Here is a 12,697-nt window from a genome sequence, read left to right as displayed (position 1 = left end):
GGTTCAAGGTTGGCTCATGCAAGCACACATGATTCAAATCCATCAGGTTTTTGAAAAACATAAAAAGGTCGGATACTTTTCTAACAGACCTCGTAGACTGAATGGGCATACTCCCAGGCCCCCTCCAGGATCCTTGTGAGAGTGAGGAGCTGGTCAGTTGTTCCATGGCCAGGATGGAACCCACATGGCTCCTCTTCAATCAGAGGTTTGACTATTGGCTGAACCCTCCTTTACAGCACCCTGGAGTAGACTTTACCAGGGAGCCTGAGTAGTGTGATGCCCCTGTAATTGGCACACACTCGCTGGTCCCCTTTTTTAAATACCGGACCACCACCTCATTTTGCCGCTCATTTGGCACTGTCCCAGATCTCAACGCAATGTTAAAGAGACATCTCATCCAAGAGCCACTCAGAGCCTTCAGCCTTTCTGGACAGATCTCATCAACCCCCGGGGCCTTGCAACTGTGGAGTTGTTTAACTACCTCAGTGACTTCCACCAGGGAAACTGATGATCATCACCCATCAGCTTCTAGCTCTGCTGTCCTATAGAAGGTGCTCCAGTCTGATGCAGGAGTTCCTCAAAGTGCTCCTTTCAGCACCCACGGACCTCCTCAGTTGAGGTCAACTGAGTGCCATCCTCACTGTACACAGCTTGGATGCTTCCCCGTTTCCCTCTACTAAGGTGCCTCACAGTCCTCCAGAAGCACCTAGGTGCCAACTGAAAGTGCTTCTCCATGGTTGCTCTGAACTCTCCCACACCTGCTGCTTTGCCTCCCTCACAGCAGAGGCTGTTGCCCTTTGGGACTGTTGATACCTTAGAATTGCCTGCAGAGTCCTCCAAGATATTATATCCTGGAAAGACTCCTTCTACACTTGGACAGCTTCCCTGCCCACCGGTGTCCACCACGATGTCCGAGTGTTGCTGCCCCTTGAGGCACCTAAAACCTTCAGGCAACAGCTCCCCGCTGTGGCTTCAGAAATGGAAGCTTTGAACATTGCTTATTCTGGTTCAATGCCCTCAGCCTCCACAGGAATGCCAAAGAAGCTCCATTGGAGGTGGGAGCTGACGAGTTGTCAGACAGTGGGCTTCCCCACATATCTTCAGTTCAACAGCAGTATCTGTTTGGGCTTACTATGTCTGTCCAAAGTCGTCCCCCACCCTCTGATCTAACTCACCACCAGATGGTGATCAGTTGACAGCTCCGCCCCTCTCTTCACCAGTGTCCAGAACATGTGGTCTCTGACCAGATGATACTGCCACAAAATCAATCATCAGCCTTCGGTCTAGGGTGCTCTGGTACCATGTACACTTAAAGTGAGGTTTACCCACCGAGAACACCAATTCCAATGAAGTTGGGACATTGTGTAAAATGTAAATAAAAACAGAATACAATGATTTGCAAATCCTCTTCAACCTATATTCAACTGAATACACCACAAAGACAAGTTATTTAATGTTCAAACTGATAAACTTTATTGTTTTTGTGCAAATATTGTGCATATGACAATAAAATTCTTTTGAATCCTTTGAAATATTTGCACATTTTGAAATGAATGCCTGCAACACGTTTCAAAAAAGCTGGGACAGTGGTATGTTTAAATCAAATCAAATCAATTTTATTTATATAGCGCCAAATCACAACAAACAGTTGCCCCAAGGCGCTTTATATTGTAAGGCAAAAGCCATACAATAATTACAGGAAAACCCCAATGGTCAAAACGACCCCCTGTGAGCAAGCACTTGGTGAAAGTGGGAAGGAAAAACTCCCTTTTAACAGGAAGAAACCTCCAGCAGAACCAGGCTCAGGGAGGGGCAGTCTTCTGCTGGGACTGGTTGGTTGTTTACCACTGTGTTACATCACCTTTCCTTCTAACAACACTCAATAAGCATTTGGGAACTGAGGACATGAACTGTTGAAGCTTTGTAGGTGGAATTCTTTCCCATTCTTGCTTGATGTACGACTTCAGTTGTTCAAGAGTCTGGGGTCTCCCTTGTCGTATTTTGCGCTTCATAATGCGCCACACATTTTCAATGAGCAACAGGTCTGGACTGCAGGCAGGCCAGTCTAGTACCTGCACTCTTTTACTATGAAGCCATGCTGTTTTAACACATGCAGAATGTGACTTGGCATTGTCTTGCTGAAATAAGCAGGGACATCCCTGAAAAGGACGTTGCTTGGATGGCAGCATGTGTTGCTCCAAAACCTGGATGGACCTTTCAGCATTGATGGTGCCATCACAGATGTGTAAGTTGCCCATGCCATGGGCACTAACACACCCCATACCATCACAGATGCTGACTTTTGAACCTTGCGCTGGTAACATTCTGGATGGTGTTTTTCCTCTTTTGTCCAGAGGACACGACGTCCATGGTTTCCAAAAACAATTTGAAATGTGGACTCATCAGACCACAGCACACTTCTCCACTTTGCGTCTGTCCATGTTGTTGATGTATGGCTTTCGCTTTGCATGGTAGAGTTTTAACTTGCACTTGTAGATGTAGCGACGAACTGTGTTAACTGACAATGGCTTTCTGAAGTGTTCATGAGCCTACGTGGTAAGATCCCTTACACAATGTTAGTTTTTAATGCAGTGCCACCTGAGGGATCGAAAGTCACGGGCATTCAATGTTGGTTTTCGGCCGTGCCGCTTACGTGTAGAAACTTCTCCAGGTTCTCTGAATCTTCTGATTATATTATGGACTGTACGAGGTCTGTGAGAAAAGTATCGTACCTTTTTATTTTTTTCAAAAACTATATGGATTTGATTCATATGTTTTTACGTCAGCCAAGCTTGAACCTTCGTGCTCATGCGTGAGTTTTTCCACGCCTGTCGGTTGCGTCATTCGCCTGTGAGCACGCCTTGTGGGAGGAGTGGTCCAGCCCCCTCATCGGATTTTCATTGTCAGGAAATGGCGGAATGATTTGGGCTTTTTTTCCATCAGAATTTTTTCAGAAACTGTTAGAGACAAGCAGCTGGAAACCATTCAAAAAATTTATCTGGCTTTCGGTGAAAATTTTACAGGCTTCACAGAGAATAAGGACTGTTACTACAGCTTTAAGGACGCCCCACAATGGCGCACGGCGTGCCGCGCTCCGAGTCGCCATCGAGAGGCAGAAAACACCACATCATTTCTAAACAGATGGCTGTGTGGAGCTGGGACCGTCATGAGCAATTTCTCTGGTTATCACAAGAGCTGGACATCAGCCATTTTCTGGCAGATTTCACTTTTAACAAGAGATTTTGTCATGGAAAGCTGCGCGGAGGCTTCGCGCGTCACGACCGATTCGCTGATTGAGCGAGACAAAGGAACACCTCCATTTTGGAGTGCCAGGGGACAAGTTGGGACATGCCAAGGCGTGCTCACAGGCGAATGACGCAACCGACAGGCGTGGAAAAACTCACGCATGCGCACGAAGGTTCAAGCTTGGCTGACGTAAAACCATATGAATCAAATCCATATAGTTTTTGAAAAAATAAAAAGGTACGATACTTTTCTCACAGACCTCGTAGATGAAGAAATCCCTAAATTCCTTGTAATTGATCTTTGAGAAACATTGTTCTTAAAATGTTGGACTATTTTTTTGCGCAGTTGTTCACAAAGTGGTGAACCTCGCCCCATCTTTGCTTGTGAAGCCTTTTGGGGATGCTCCTTTTATACCCAATCATGACACTCACCTGTTTTCAATTAAGCTGTTCACCTGTGGAATGTTCCAAACAGGTGTTCTTTGAGCATTCATAAACTTTTCCGGTCTTTTGTTGCCACTGTCCCAGCTTTTTTTAAACGTATTGCATGCATCCATTTCAAAATGAGCAAATATTTGCACAGAAACAAAAAAGTCTATCAGTTTGAACATTAAATATCTTGTCTTTGTGGTGTATTCAGTTGAATATATGTTGAAGAGGATTCTGATACAGAATACAAATCATTGTATTCTGTTTTTATTTACATTTCACACAATGTCCCAACCTCACTGGAATTGGGGTTGTACAAAGAATGGAGAGGTCTGTAATTTTTATCGTAGGTACACTTCAACTGTGAGAGACAGAATCTAAAAAAAATCAGAAAATCACATTGTATGATTTTTAAATAATTAATTTGCATTTTATTGCAAGAAATAGGTATTTGATACAATAGAAAAACAGACCATAATATTTGGTAAAACTGTCGTTTGCAATTACAGAGGTCAGATGTTTCCTGTAGTTCTTGACAAAGTTTTCACACACTGCAGCAGGGATTTTGGTCCACTCCTCCATACAGATCTTCTCCAGATCTTTCAGGTTCCAAGTTTCAGCTCCCTCTAAAGATTTTCTATTGAATTCAGGTCTGGAGACTGGCTAGGACACTGCAGGACCTTGAAATGCTTCTTATGGAGCCACTCCTTAGTTGCCCTGGCTGTGTGTTTCGGGTCACTGTCATGCTGGAAGACCCAGTCACGGCCCATCTTCAATGCTCTTACTGAGGGAAGGAGGTTGTTTTCCAAAATCATACATGACACCATCCATCCTCCCTTCAATACGGTGCAGTTGTCATGTCCCCTTGGCAGAAAAGCACCCCCAGAAATTATGCTTCCATCCCTATGCTTTGCGGTTGGGATGGTGTTCTTGGGGTTGTTTTCATTCTCCAAACACGAGTGAAGTTGATACCAAAAAGCTCTATTTTGATCTCAGCTGACCACATGACCTTCTCCCATGCCTACTCTGGATCATCAATCAATCAATCAATCAATCAATCAATTTTTTTTTTATATAGCGCCAAATCACAACAAACAGTTGCCCCAAGGCGCTTTATATTGTAAGGCAAGGCCATACAATAATGATGTAAAACCCCAACGGTCAAAACGACCCCCTGTGAGCAAGCACTTGGCTACAGTGGGAAGGAAAAACTCCCTTTTAACAGGAAGAAACCTCCAGCAGAACCAGGCTCAGGGAGGGGCAGTCTTCTGCTGGGACTGGTTGGGGCTGAGGGAGAGAACCAGGAAAAAGACATGCTGTGGAGGGGAGCAGAGATCGATCACTAATGATTAAATGCAGAGTGGTGCATACAGAGCAAAAAGAGAAAGAAACAGTGCATCATGGGAACCCCCCAGCAGTCTACGTCTATAGCAGCATAACTAAGGGATGGTTCAGGGTCACCTGATCCAGCCCTAACTATAAGCTTTAGCAAAAAGGAAAGTTTTAAGCCTAATCTTAAAAGTAGAGAGGGTGTCTGTCTCCCTGATCTGAATTGGGAGCTGGTTCCACAGGAGAGGAGCCTGAAAGCTGAAGGCTCTGCCTCCCATTCTACTCTTACAAACCCTAGGAACTACAAGTAAGCCTGCAGTCTGAGAGCGAAGCGCTCTATTGGGGTGATATGGTACTATGAGGTCCCTAAGATAAGATGGGACCTGATTATTCAAAACCTTATAAGTAAGAAGAAGAATTTTAAATTCTATTCTAGAATTAACAGGAAGCCAATGAAGAGAGGCCAATATGGGTGAGATATGCTCTCTCCTTCTAGTCCCCGTCAGCACTCTAGCTGCAGCATTTTGAATTAACTGAAGGCTTTTTAGGGAACTTTTAGGACAACCTGATAATAATGAATTACAATAGTCCAGCCTAGAGGAAATAAATGCATGAATTAGTTTTTCAGCATCACTCTGAGACAAGACCTTTCTGATTTTAGAGATATTGCGTAAATGCAAAAAAGCAGTCCTACATATTTGTTTAATATGCGCTTTGAATGACATATCCTGATCAAAAATGACTCCAAGATTTCTCACAGTATTACTAGAGGTCAGGGTAATGCCATCCAGAGTAAGGATCTGGTTAGACACCATGTTTCTAAGATTTGTGGGGCCAAGAACAATAACTTCAGTTTTATCTGAGTTTAAAAGCAGGAAATTAGAGGTCATCCATGTCTTTATGTCTGTAAGACAATCCTGCAGTTTAGCTAATTGGTGTGTGTCCTCTGGCTTCATGGATAGATAAAGCTGGGTATCATCTGCGTAACAATGAAAATTTAAGCAATACCGTCTAATAATACTGCCTAAGGGAAGCATATATAAAGTGAATAAAATTGGTCCTAGCACAGAACCTTGTGGAACTCCATAATTAACTTTAGTCTGTGAAGAAGATTCCCCATTTACATGAACAAATTGTAATCTATTAGACAAATATGATTCAAACCACCGCAGCGCAGTGCCTTTAATACCTATGGCATGCTCTAATCTCTGTAATAAAATTTTATGGTCAACAGTATCAAAAGCAGCACTGAGGTCTAACAGAACAAGCACAGAGATGAGTCCACTGTCCGAGGCCATAAGAAGATCATTTGTAACCTTCACTAATGCTGTTTCTGTACTATGATGAATTCTAAAACCTGACTGAAACTCTTCAAATAGACCATTCCTCTGCAGATGATCAGTTAGCTGTTTTACAACTACCCTTTCAAGAATTTTTGAGAGAAAAGGAAGGTTGGAGATTGGCCTATAATTAGCTAAGATAGCTGGGTCAAGTGATGGCTTTTTAAGTAATGGTTTAATTACTGCCACCTTAAAAGCCTGTGGTACATAGCCAACTAACAAAGATAGATTGATCATATTTAAGATCGAAGCATTAAATAATGGTAGGGCTTCCTTGAGCAGCCTGGTAGGAATGGGGTCTAATAAACATGTTGATGGTTTGGATGAAGTAACTAATGAAAATAACTCAGACAGAACAATCGGAGAGAAAGAGTCTAACCAAATACCGGCATCACTGAAAGCAGCCAAAGATAACGATACGTCTTTGGGATGGTTATGAGTAATTTTTTCTCTAATAGTTAAAATTTTGTTAGCAAAGAAAGTCATGAACTCATTACTAGTTAAAGATAATGGAATACTCAGCTCAATAGAGCTCTGACTCTTTGTCAGCCTGGCTACAGTGCTGAAAAGAAACCTGGGGTTGTTCTTATTTTCTTCAATTAGTGATGAGTAGAAAGATGTCCTAGCTTTACGGAGGGCTTTTTTATAGAGCAACAGACTCTTTTTCCAGGCTAAGTGAAGATCTTCTAAATTAGTGAGACGCCATTTCCTCTCCAACTTACGGGTTATCTGCTTTAAGCTACGAGTTTGAGAGTTATACCATGGAGTCAGACACTTCTGATTTAAAGCTCTCTTTTTCAGAGGAGCTACAGCATCCAAAGTTGTCTTCAATGAGGATGTAAAACTATTGACGAGATACTCTATCTCCCTTACAGAGTTTAGGTAGCTACTCTGCACTGTGTTGTTATATGGCATTAGAGAACATAAAGAAGGAATCATATCCTTAAACCTAGTTACAGCGCTTTCTGAAAGACTTCTAGTGTAATGAAACTTATTCCCTACTGCTGGGTAGTCCATCAGAGTAAATGTAAATGTTATTAAAAAATGATCAGACAGAAGGGAGTTTTCAGGGAATACTGTTAAGTCTTCTATTTCCATACCATAAGTCAGAACAAGATCTAAGATATGATTAAAGTGGTGGGTGGACTCATTTACTTTTTGAGCAAAGCCAATAGAGTCTAATAATAGATTAAATGCAGTGTTGAGGCTGTCATTCTCAGCATCTGTGTGGATGTTAAAATCGCCCACTATAATTATCTTATCTGAGCTAAGCACTAAGTCAGACAAAAGGTCTGAAAATTCACAGAGAAACTCACAGTAACGACCAGGTGGACGATAGATAATAACAAATAAAACTGGTTTTTGGGACTTCCAATTTGGATGGACAAGACTAAGAGACAAGCTTTCAAATGAATTAAAGCTCTGTCTGGGTTTTTGATTAATTAATAAGCTGGAATGGAAGATTGCTGCTAATCCACCGCCCCGGCCCGTGCTACGAGCATTCTGACAGTTAGTGTGACTCGGGGGTGTTGACTCATTTAAACTAACATATTCATCCTGCTGTAACCAGGTTTCTGTTAGGCAGAATAAATCAATATGTTGATCAATTATTATATCATTTACCAACAGGGACTTAGAAGAGAGAGACCTAATGTTTAATAGACCACATTTAACTGTTTTAGTCTGTGGTGCAGTAGAAGGTGCTATATTATTTTTTCTTTTTGAATTTTATGCTTAAATAGATTTTTGCTGGTTATTGGTAGTCTGGGAGCAGGCACCGTCTCTACGGGGATGGGGTAATGAGGGGATGGCAGGGGGAGAGAAGCTGCAGAGAGGTGTGTAAGACTACAACTCTGCTTCCTGGTCCCAACCCTGGATAGTCACGGTTTGGAGGATTTAAGAAAATTAGCCAGATTTCTAGAAATGAGAGCTGCTCCATCCAAAGTGGGATGGATGCCGTCTCTCCTAACAAGACCAGGTTTTCCCCAGAAGCTTTGCCAATTATCTATGAAGCCCACCTCATTTTTTGGACACCACTCAGACAGCCAGCAATTCAAGGAGAACATGCGGCTAAACATGTCACTCCCGGTCTGATTGGGGAGGGGCCCAGAGAAAACTACAGAGTCCGACATTGTTTTTGCAAAGTTACACACCGATTTAATGTTAATTTTAGTGACCTCCGATTGGCGTAACCGGGTGTCATTACTGCCGACGTGAATTACAATCTTACCAAATTTACGCTTAGCCTTAACCAGCAGTTTCAAATTTCCTTCAATGTCGCCTGCTCTGGCCCCCGGAAGACAATTGACTATGGTTGCTGGTGTCGCTAACTTCACATTTCTCAAAACAGAGTCGCCAATAACCAGAGTTTGATCCTCGGCGGGTGTGTCGTCGAGTGGGGAAAAACGGTTAGAAATGTGAACGGGTTGGCGGTGTACACGGGGCTTCTGTTTAGGGCTACGCTTCCTCCTCACAGTCACCCAGTCAGCCTGCTTTCCCGGCTGCTCGGGATCTGCCAGAGGGGAACTAACGGCGGCTAAGCTACCTTGGTCCGCACCGACTACAGGGGCCTGGCTAGCTGTAGAATTTTCCACGGTGCGGAGCCGAGTCTCCAATTCGCCCAGCCTGGCCTCCAAAGCTACGAATAAGCTACACTTATTACAAGTACCATTACTGCTAAAGGAGGCCGAGGAATAACTAAACATTTCACACCCAGAGCAGAAAAGTGCGGGAGAGACAGGAGAAGCCGCCATGCTAAATCGGCTAAGAGCTAGTAGCTACGCTAAGCTAGCGGATTCCTAAAAACACGCAAAGTGAATAATGTGTAAATAATTTAGAGGTGATTCAGCAGAATGAGTGCTTTAGTTAAGGCACGTAAAGATTACAATGGGAAACAAATCGTAATCTAGATAACTAGATCAATCTAACTGCGCAGATTAAACAGCTAACAGATACAGAAAAACACCGCTGTGCTCCGGAACAGGAAGTGATACAATACCGCAGTGAGAGCCAACCACCAGTAGAGGCAAGCAAGCAAGATGAGATGGTTACTGCTGAACTAGTTCTGTGCTTTCTCAGAATCATCCTTACCCCATGAGGTGAGATCTTGCATGGAGCCCAAGGCTGAGGAAACCTAAGGATACCTTGTGTATCTTCCATTTTCTTGTATTTGAGCTACAGGACAATAGGCAAGCAGCAATTGTAATTGGTTGAGCTAATAGGATTAATAAATGGAATAGTGTTGACAGTGTTGAATGCTTGGTCTCCAAAGTAAAGGTCAAACAAGGTCAACATCTATTGGACTCTATGACGTATGATATATGTTACCCCGTAACGTGATAAGTAAGGATGATACATGGCCCAAACTATTCCTTTTTAAAACCGTGTTAACTCAACTAGTAATTTGCATCACTTTATAACAAAATTGGAGCAACTTTAACTTTTGACCCCTGTACAAAATGAAACTGACCTTTGTCACCATTCTTGCTGTTTTTATCCCGTAACTCCATCAAATTCAGTCACAGATAGTCCAAACGATACCTTTTTGGAATCTTTATGATCAGGCAAATAATGTGGAATATTTTTCAAAATGATTGGAGCATCTTTTAATTTTGACCTCTGTGTAATTCTTCAATTGACCCCTACCTGACCACCGATTGAAAATTCAAGTGGCCAATCATTTTGTTCTAAAGAGGATTGTCTGAGGAGTATTTCTGCCCAATTTGATGCTTTTATCACCATTTCCAGGATTCCCCTCTAAATATTCTCTTATCCGCTGCACTATTGTAAACCATTCTTAGTCTGGCCCCTCACCTGAGACCAATTTGCCATGGGAGCACGAAGTCTCCAGACAATACAGCTCTCAGGTTCATAGAGACAAACAAACCTCTCCACCACCATAAGGTGATGGTTCCCGGAGAGGGCTATTAATTGTATTTTTTTAAAAATTGATTTTAAAAAAATTAGCAATTCACTTTGCTTGTACACTCATTTTAAAAAATGTTGGAACTGAGAGTTTGCAGGGAGTAGGATGCTAATATAAAACTGAGACTATGTCTAAGTGGTTGCTGCTGATGAAGACATTCATTCATAAAGAAATAAGAGTTTTGAGTTCTTGTGTTAGTTAGCATACACTCCAGGATCTGTTGGTGTGGTGTGTGCTTACACTTTTTTTCAGAGCTGATGCCTGTGCCTTCACCGGACACTGAAGCCTGACACTTGATACTAAACTAATATAGTCAGAAGAAAGTCTTTAAAGGAAAAAATACTTCAGTAAATCCTCTTTTTCTCCAACCACATATCCTCTTAGCTTGTATACTTGTGAGCTTTTACAGGTTTGAATTTTTTAATGACATCAATTTTAAAAAAGCTACTAATAATTCAGCCTTCTTTATATTTAAAGTTTCTAAAATTATTCACTTTAACCTCAAAATTAATCTCTACAAGATAAAATAAATGAAATAAAATATAAAAGCCACAACAACGGTGTGCATAAATATGGATACATTTCAGTATAACAACTAAATCAACACTTTTCCAACCACATTTCTTTACATGTGCCAGGGGATGGATACATGAACATTTCCAGGTCACTGAATATGTCTTGGACTTAATTTTCATCAGTCATTAAGAAATACAAACTGCAATGTCCTGTATGGTAAATCTGTCTGGAGTAGGCACCTCTCAAAAACTGATCATGCAAGAAGATCAGTGAGAGAAGCCACCAAGACACCCAGAAAACCAAAGAATTTATAGCCGTCTGTGGTTGTGACCGGAGAAACATTTAACTGCTGCATCACCTGTTCTACCGCTTCATGGTGGAGTGGCACGGAGAAAGATTTTCTTAAAAGGAAAAATTCAAATTTCAGCTACAGTTTGCCAGAAGGCACATGGGAGATATAAGCCTCAATTTGATCTGTTTAATGTATAACAATTCTTCTCTGGTCCGCTCCACCATGAAGCTGTGACTGGTGATGCAACAGACAAAAGCTTCTCCAGTCACAACCATAGTCATCTGTAACTCGTGTTAAATTTATGGGAGTTATACACATACTTCCCATGTGTAAAGGTCTTAAAGAAATCTCTCAATATGTAAACATTGATTGATATTTTCATATTTTAATGAGACTATCCATCCATATTGAAACCACATGTGAGTTCTAGGTGGGTGTATCCATGGGATCCACATGGGTCCCCACATAAAACCCATATGGGCCCAATGATTGCTATCTGAGTCCTTCAGAGCTGTCTGGTTGTCTTTGTTGCTTCCCTCACTAGTCTCCTTGCAGTGTTGCAAGGTTTTTGAGAACTGCCTCCTGCAGACAGATTTACCACACCGCACCACACTATTTCTATTACTCGTTCAGACAGGTTTGGAATCCGACATGAGCCAGATTCAGTCCAAATTGCTTTCTAGCTGGATAGTGTTCACACCTATTTTTTCAATCCAGCTCATCCTACACATGCATCCAAACTCAGTCAGGCTCAAGCCAAATTAAAGCTGTACATGTGTGTGTGTGTGTGTGTGTGTGTGTGTGTGTGTGTGTGTGTGTGTGTGTGTGTGTGTGTGTGTGTGTGTGTGTGTGTGTGTGTGTGTGTGTGTGTGTGTGTGCATATCTGGACAGTTGGAGCACACCTGTTAGATTTTCCTGGTGAGAAGGTGCCGCAGAGAAATAAAGTTGTTTTCTGTCCTCGCCCTTGCAGCAGCACTGAGTGCCCCACAGTAACTGTAAAAATAATGATTTGCTTTGAAATTTGTCCTTATATTTGCTGTAGTTTAACCAATTACTTATAGCCTCTGAAAATGGAGGGACTGCGTATATGAACGGCCGTTATTCCGACTGTGATATCTTTTAATTAAAGACAAAAGTCTACACTACAAACACTTTGTGAATTTTTCATTTCAAATCCATTGTGGTGGCAAAAATGTAGCCGCATGGTGGCTTAGTGGTTAGCAATGTTGCCTCACAGCAAGAAGGGCATGGGATCGTGGAGTTTGCATGTTTTACCTCGTGTGTGCATGGGTTCCTCCAGGTGCTCCAGCTTCCTCCCACATCCAAAGACATGCAAGTTAGGTGAATTGGAAACTTAAAATTGTCTGTAGGTGTGTGTGGGTGTGAATGTGTTTGTTTGTCTATATGTGGCCCTGCGACAGACTGGCATGCTGTCTAGGGTGTAGCCCGCCTCACACCCTATGACTGATGGGATAGGCTCCACCTCCGTAACCCTTAATTGGAGTAAGTGGGTATAGAAAATGGATGGATGGATGGATGGATGGATGGATGGATAGATGGCAAAATGCAATAATTGTAATGTATCACTGTCCAGTTACTTATGGGCCTGAGTGTATACAAC

The 12,697-nt window shown here is 42.2% G+C and overlaps 1 protein-coding gene across 4 annotated transcripts in view; it reads left to right on the top strand.

Annotated features, from left to right (window-relative positions):
• The window catches only part of tp63 (tumor protein p63), a 124,355-nt gene that overhangs the window by 26,775 nt on the left and 84,883 nt on the right, over window positions 1–12,697 (top strand). For 2 of the 4 annotated variants that reach the window (XM_034180662.1, XM_034180660.1), the window contains exon 3: window positions 5,464–5,475. The exons of the other annotated variants lie outside the window; for them this stretch is intronic. In XM_034180662.1, coding sequence (XP_034036553.1) covers window positions 5,464–5,475 — 12 coding nt within the window. The remainder of the gene's footprint in view (window positions 1–5,463; window positions 5,476–12,697) is intronic. 4 annotated transcript variants of the gene reach the window in all.

Source organism: Thalassophryne amazonica, chromosome 10 (genome assembly GCF_902500255.1).
Source record: "Thalassophryne amazonica chromosome 10, fThaAma1.1, whole genome shotgun sequence".
Classification (NCBI taxonomy): Eukaryota; Metazoa; Chordata; class Actinopteri; order Batrachoidiformes; family Batrachoididae; genus Thalassophryne; species Thalassophryne amazonica.
This window is presented reverse-complemented; position numbering and strand designations above follow the sequence as displayed.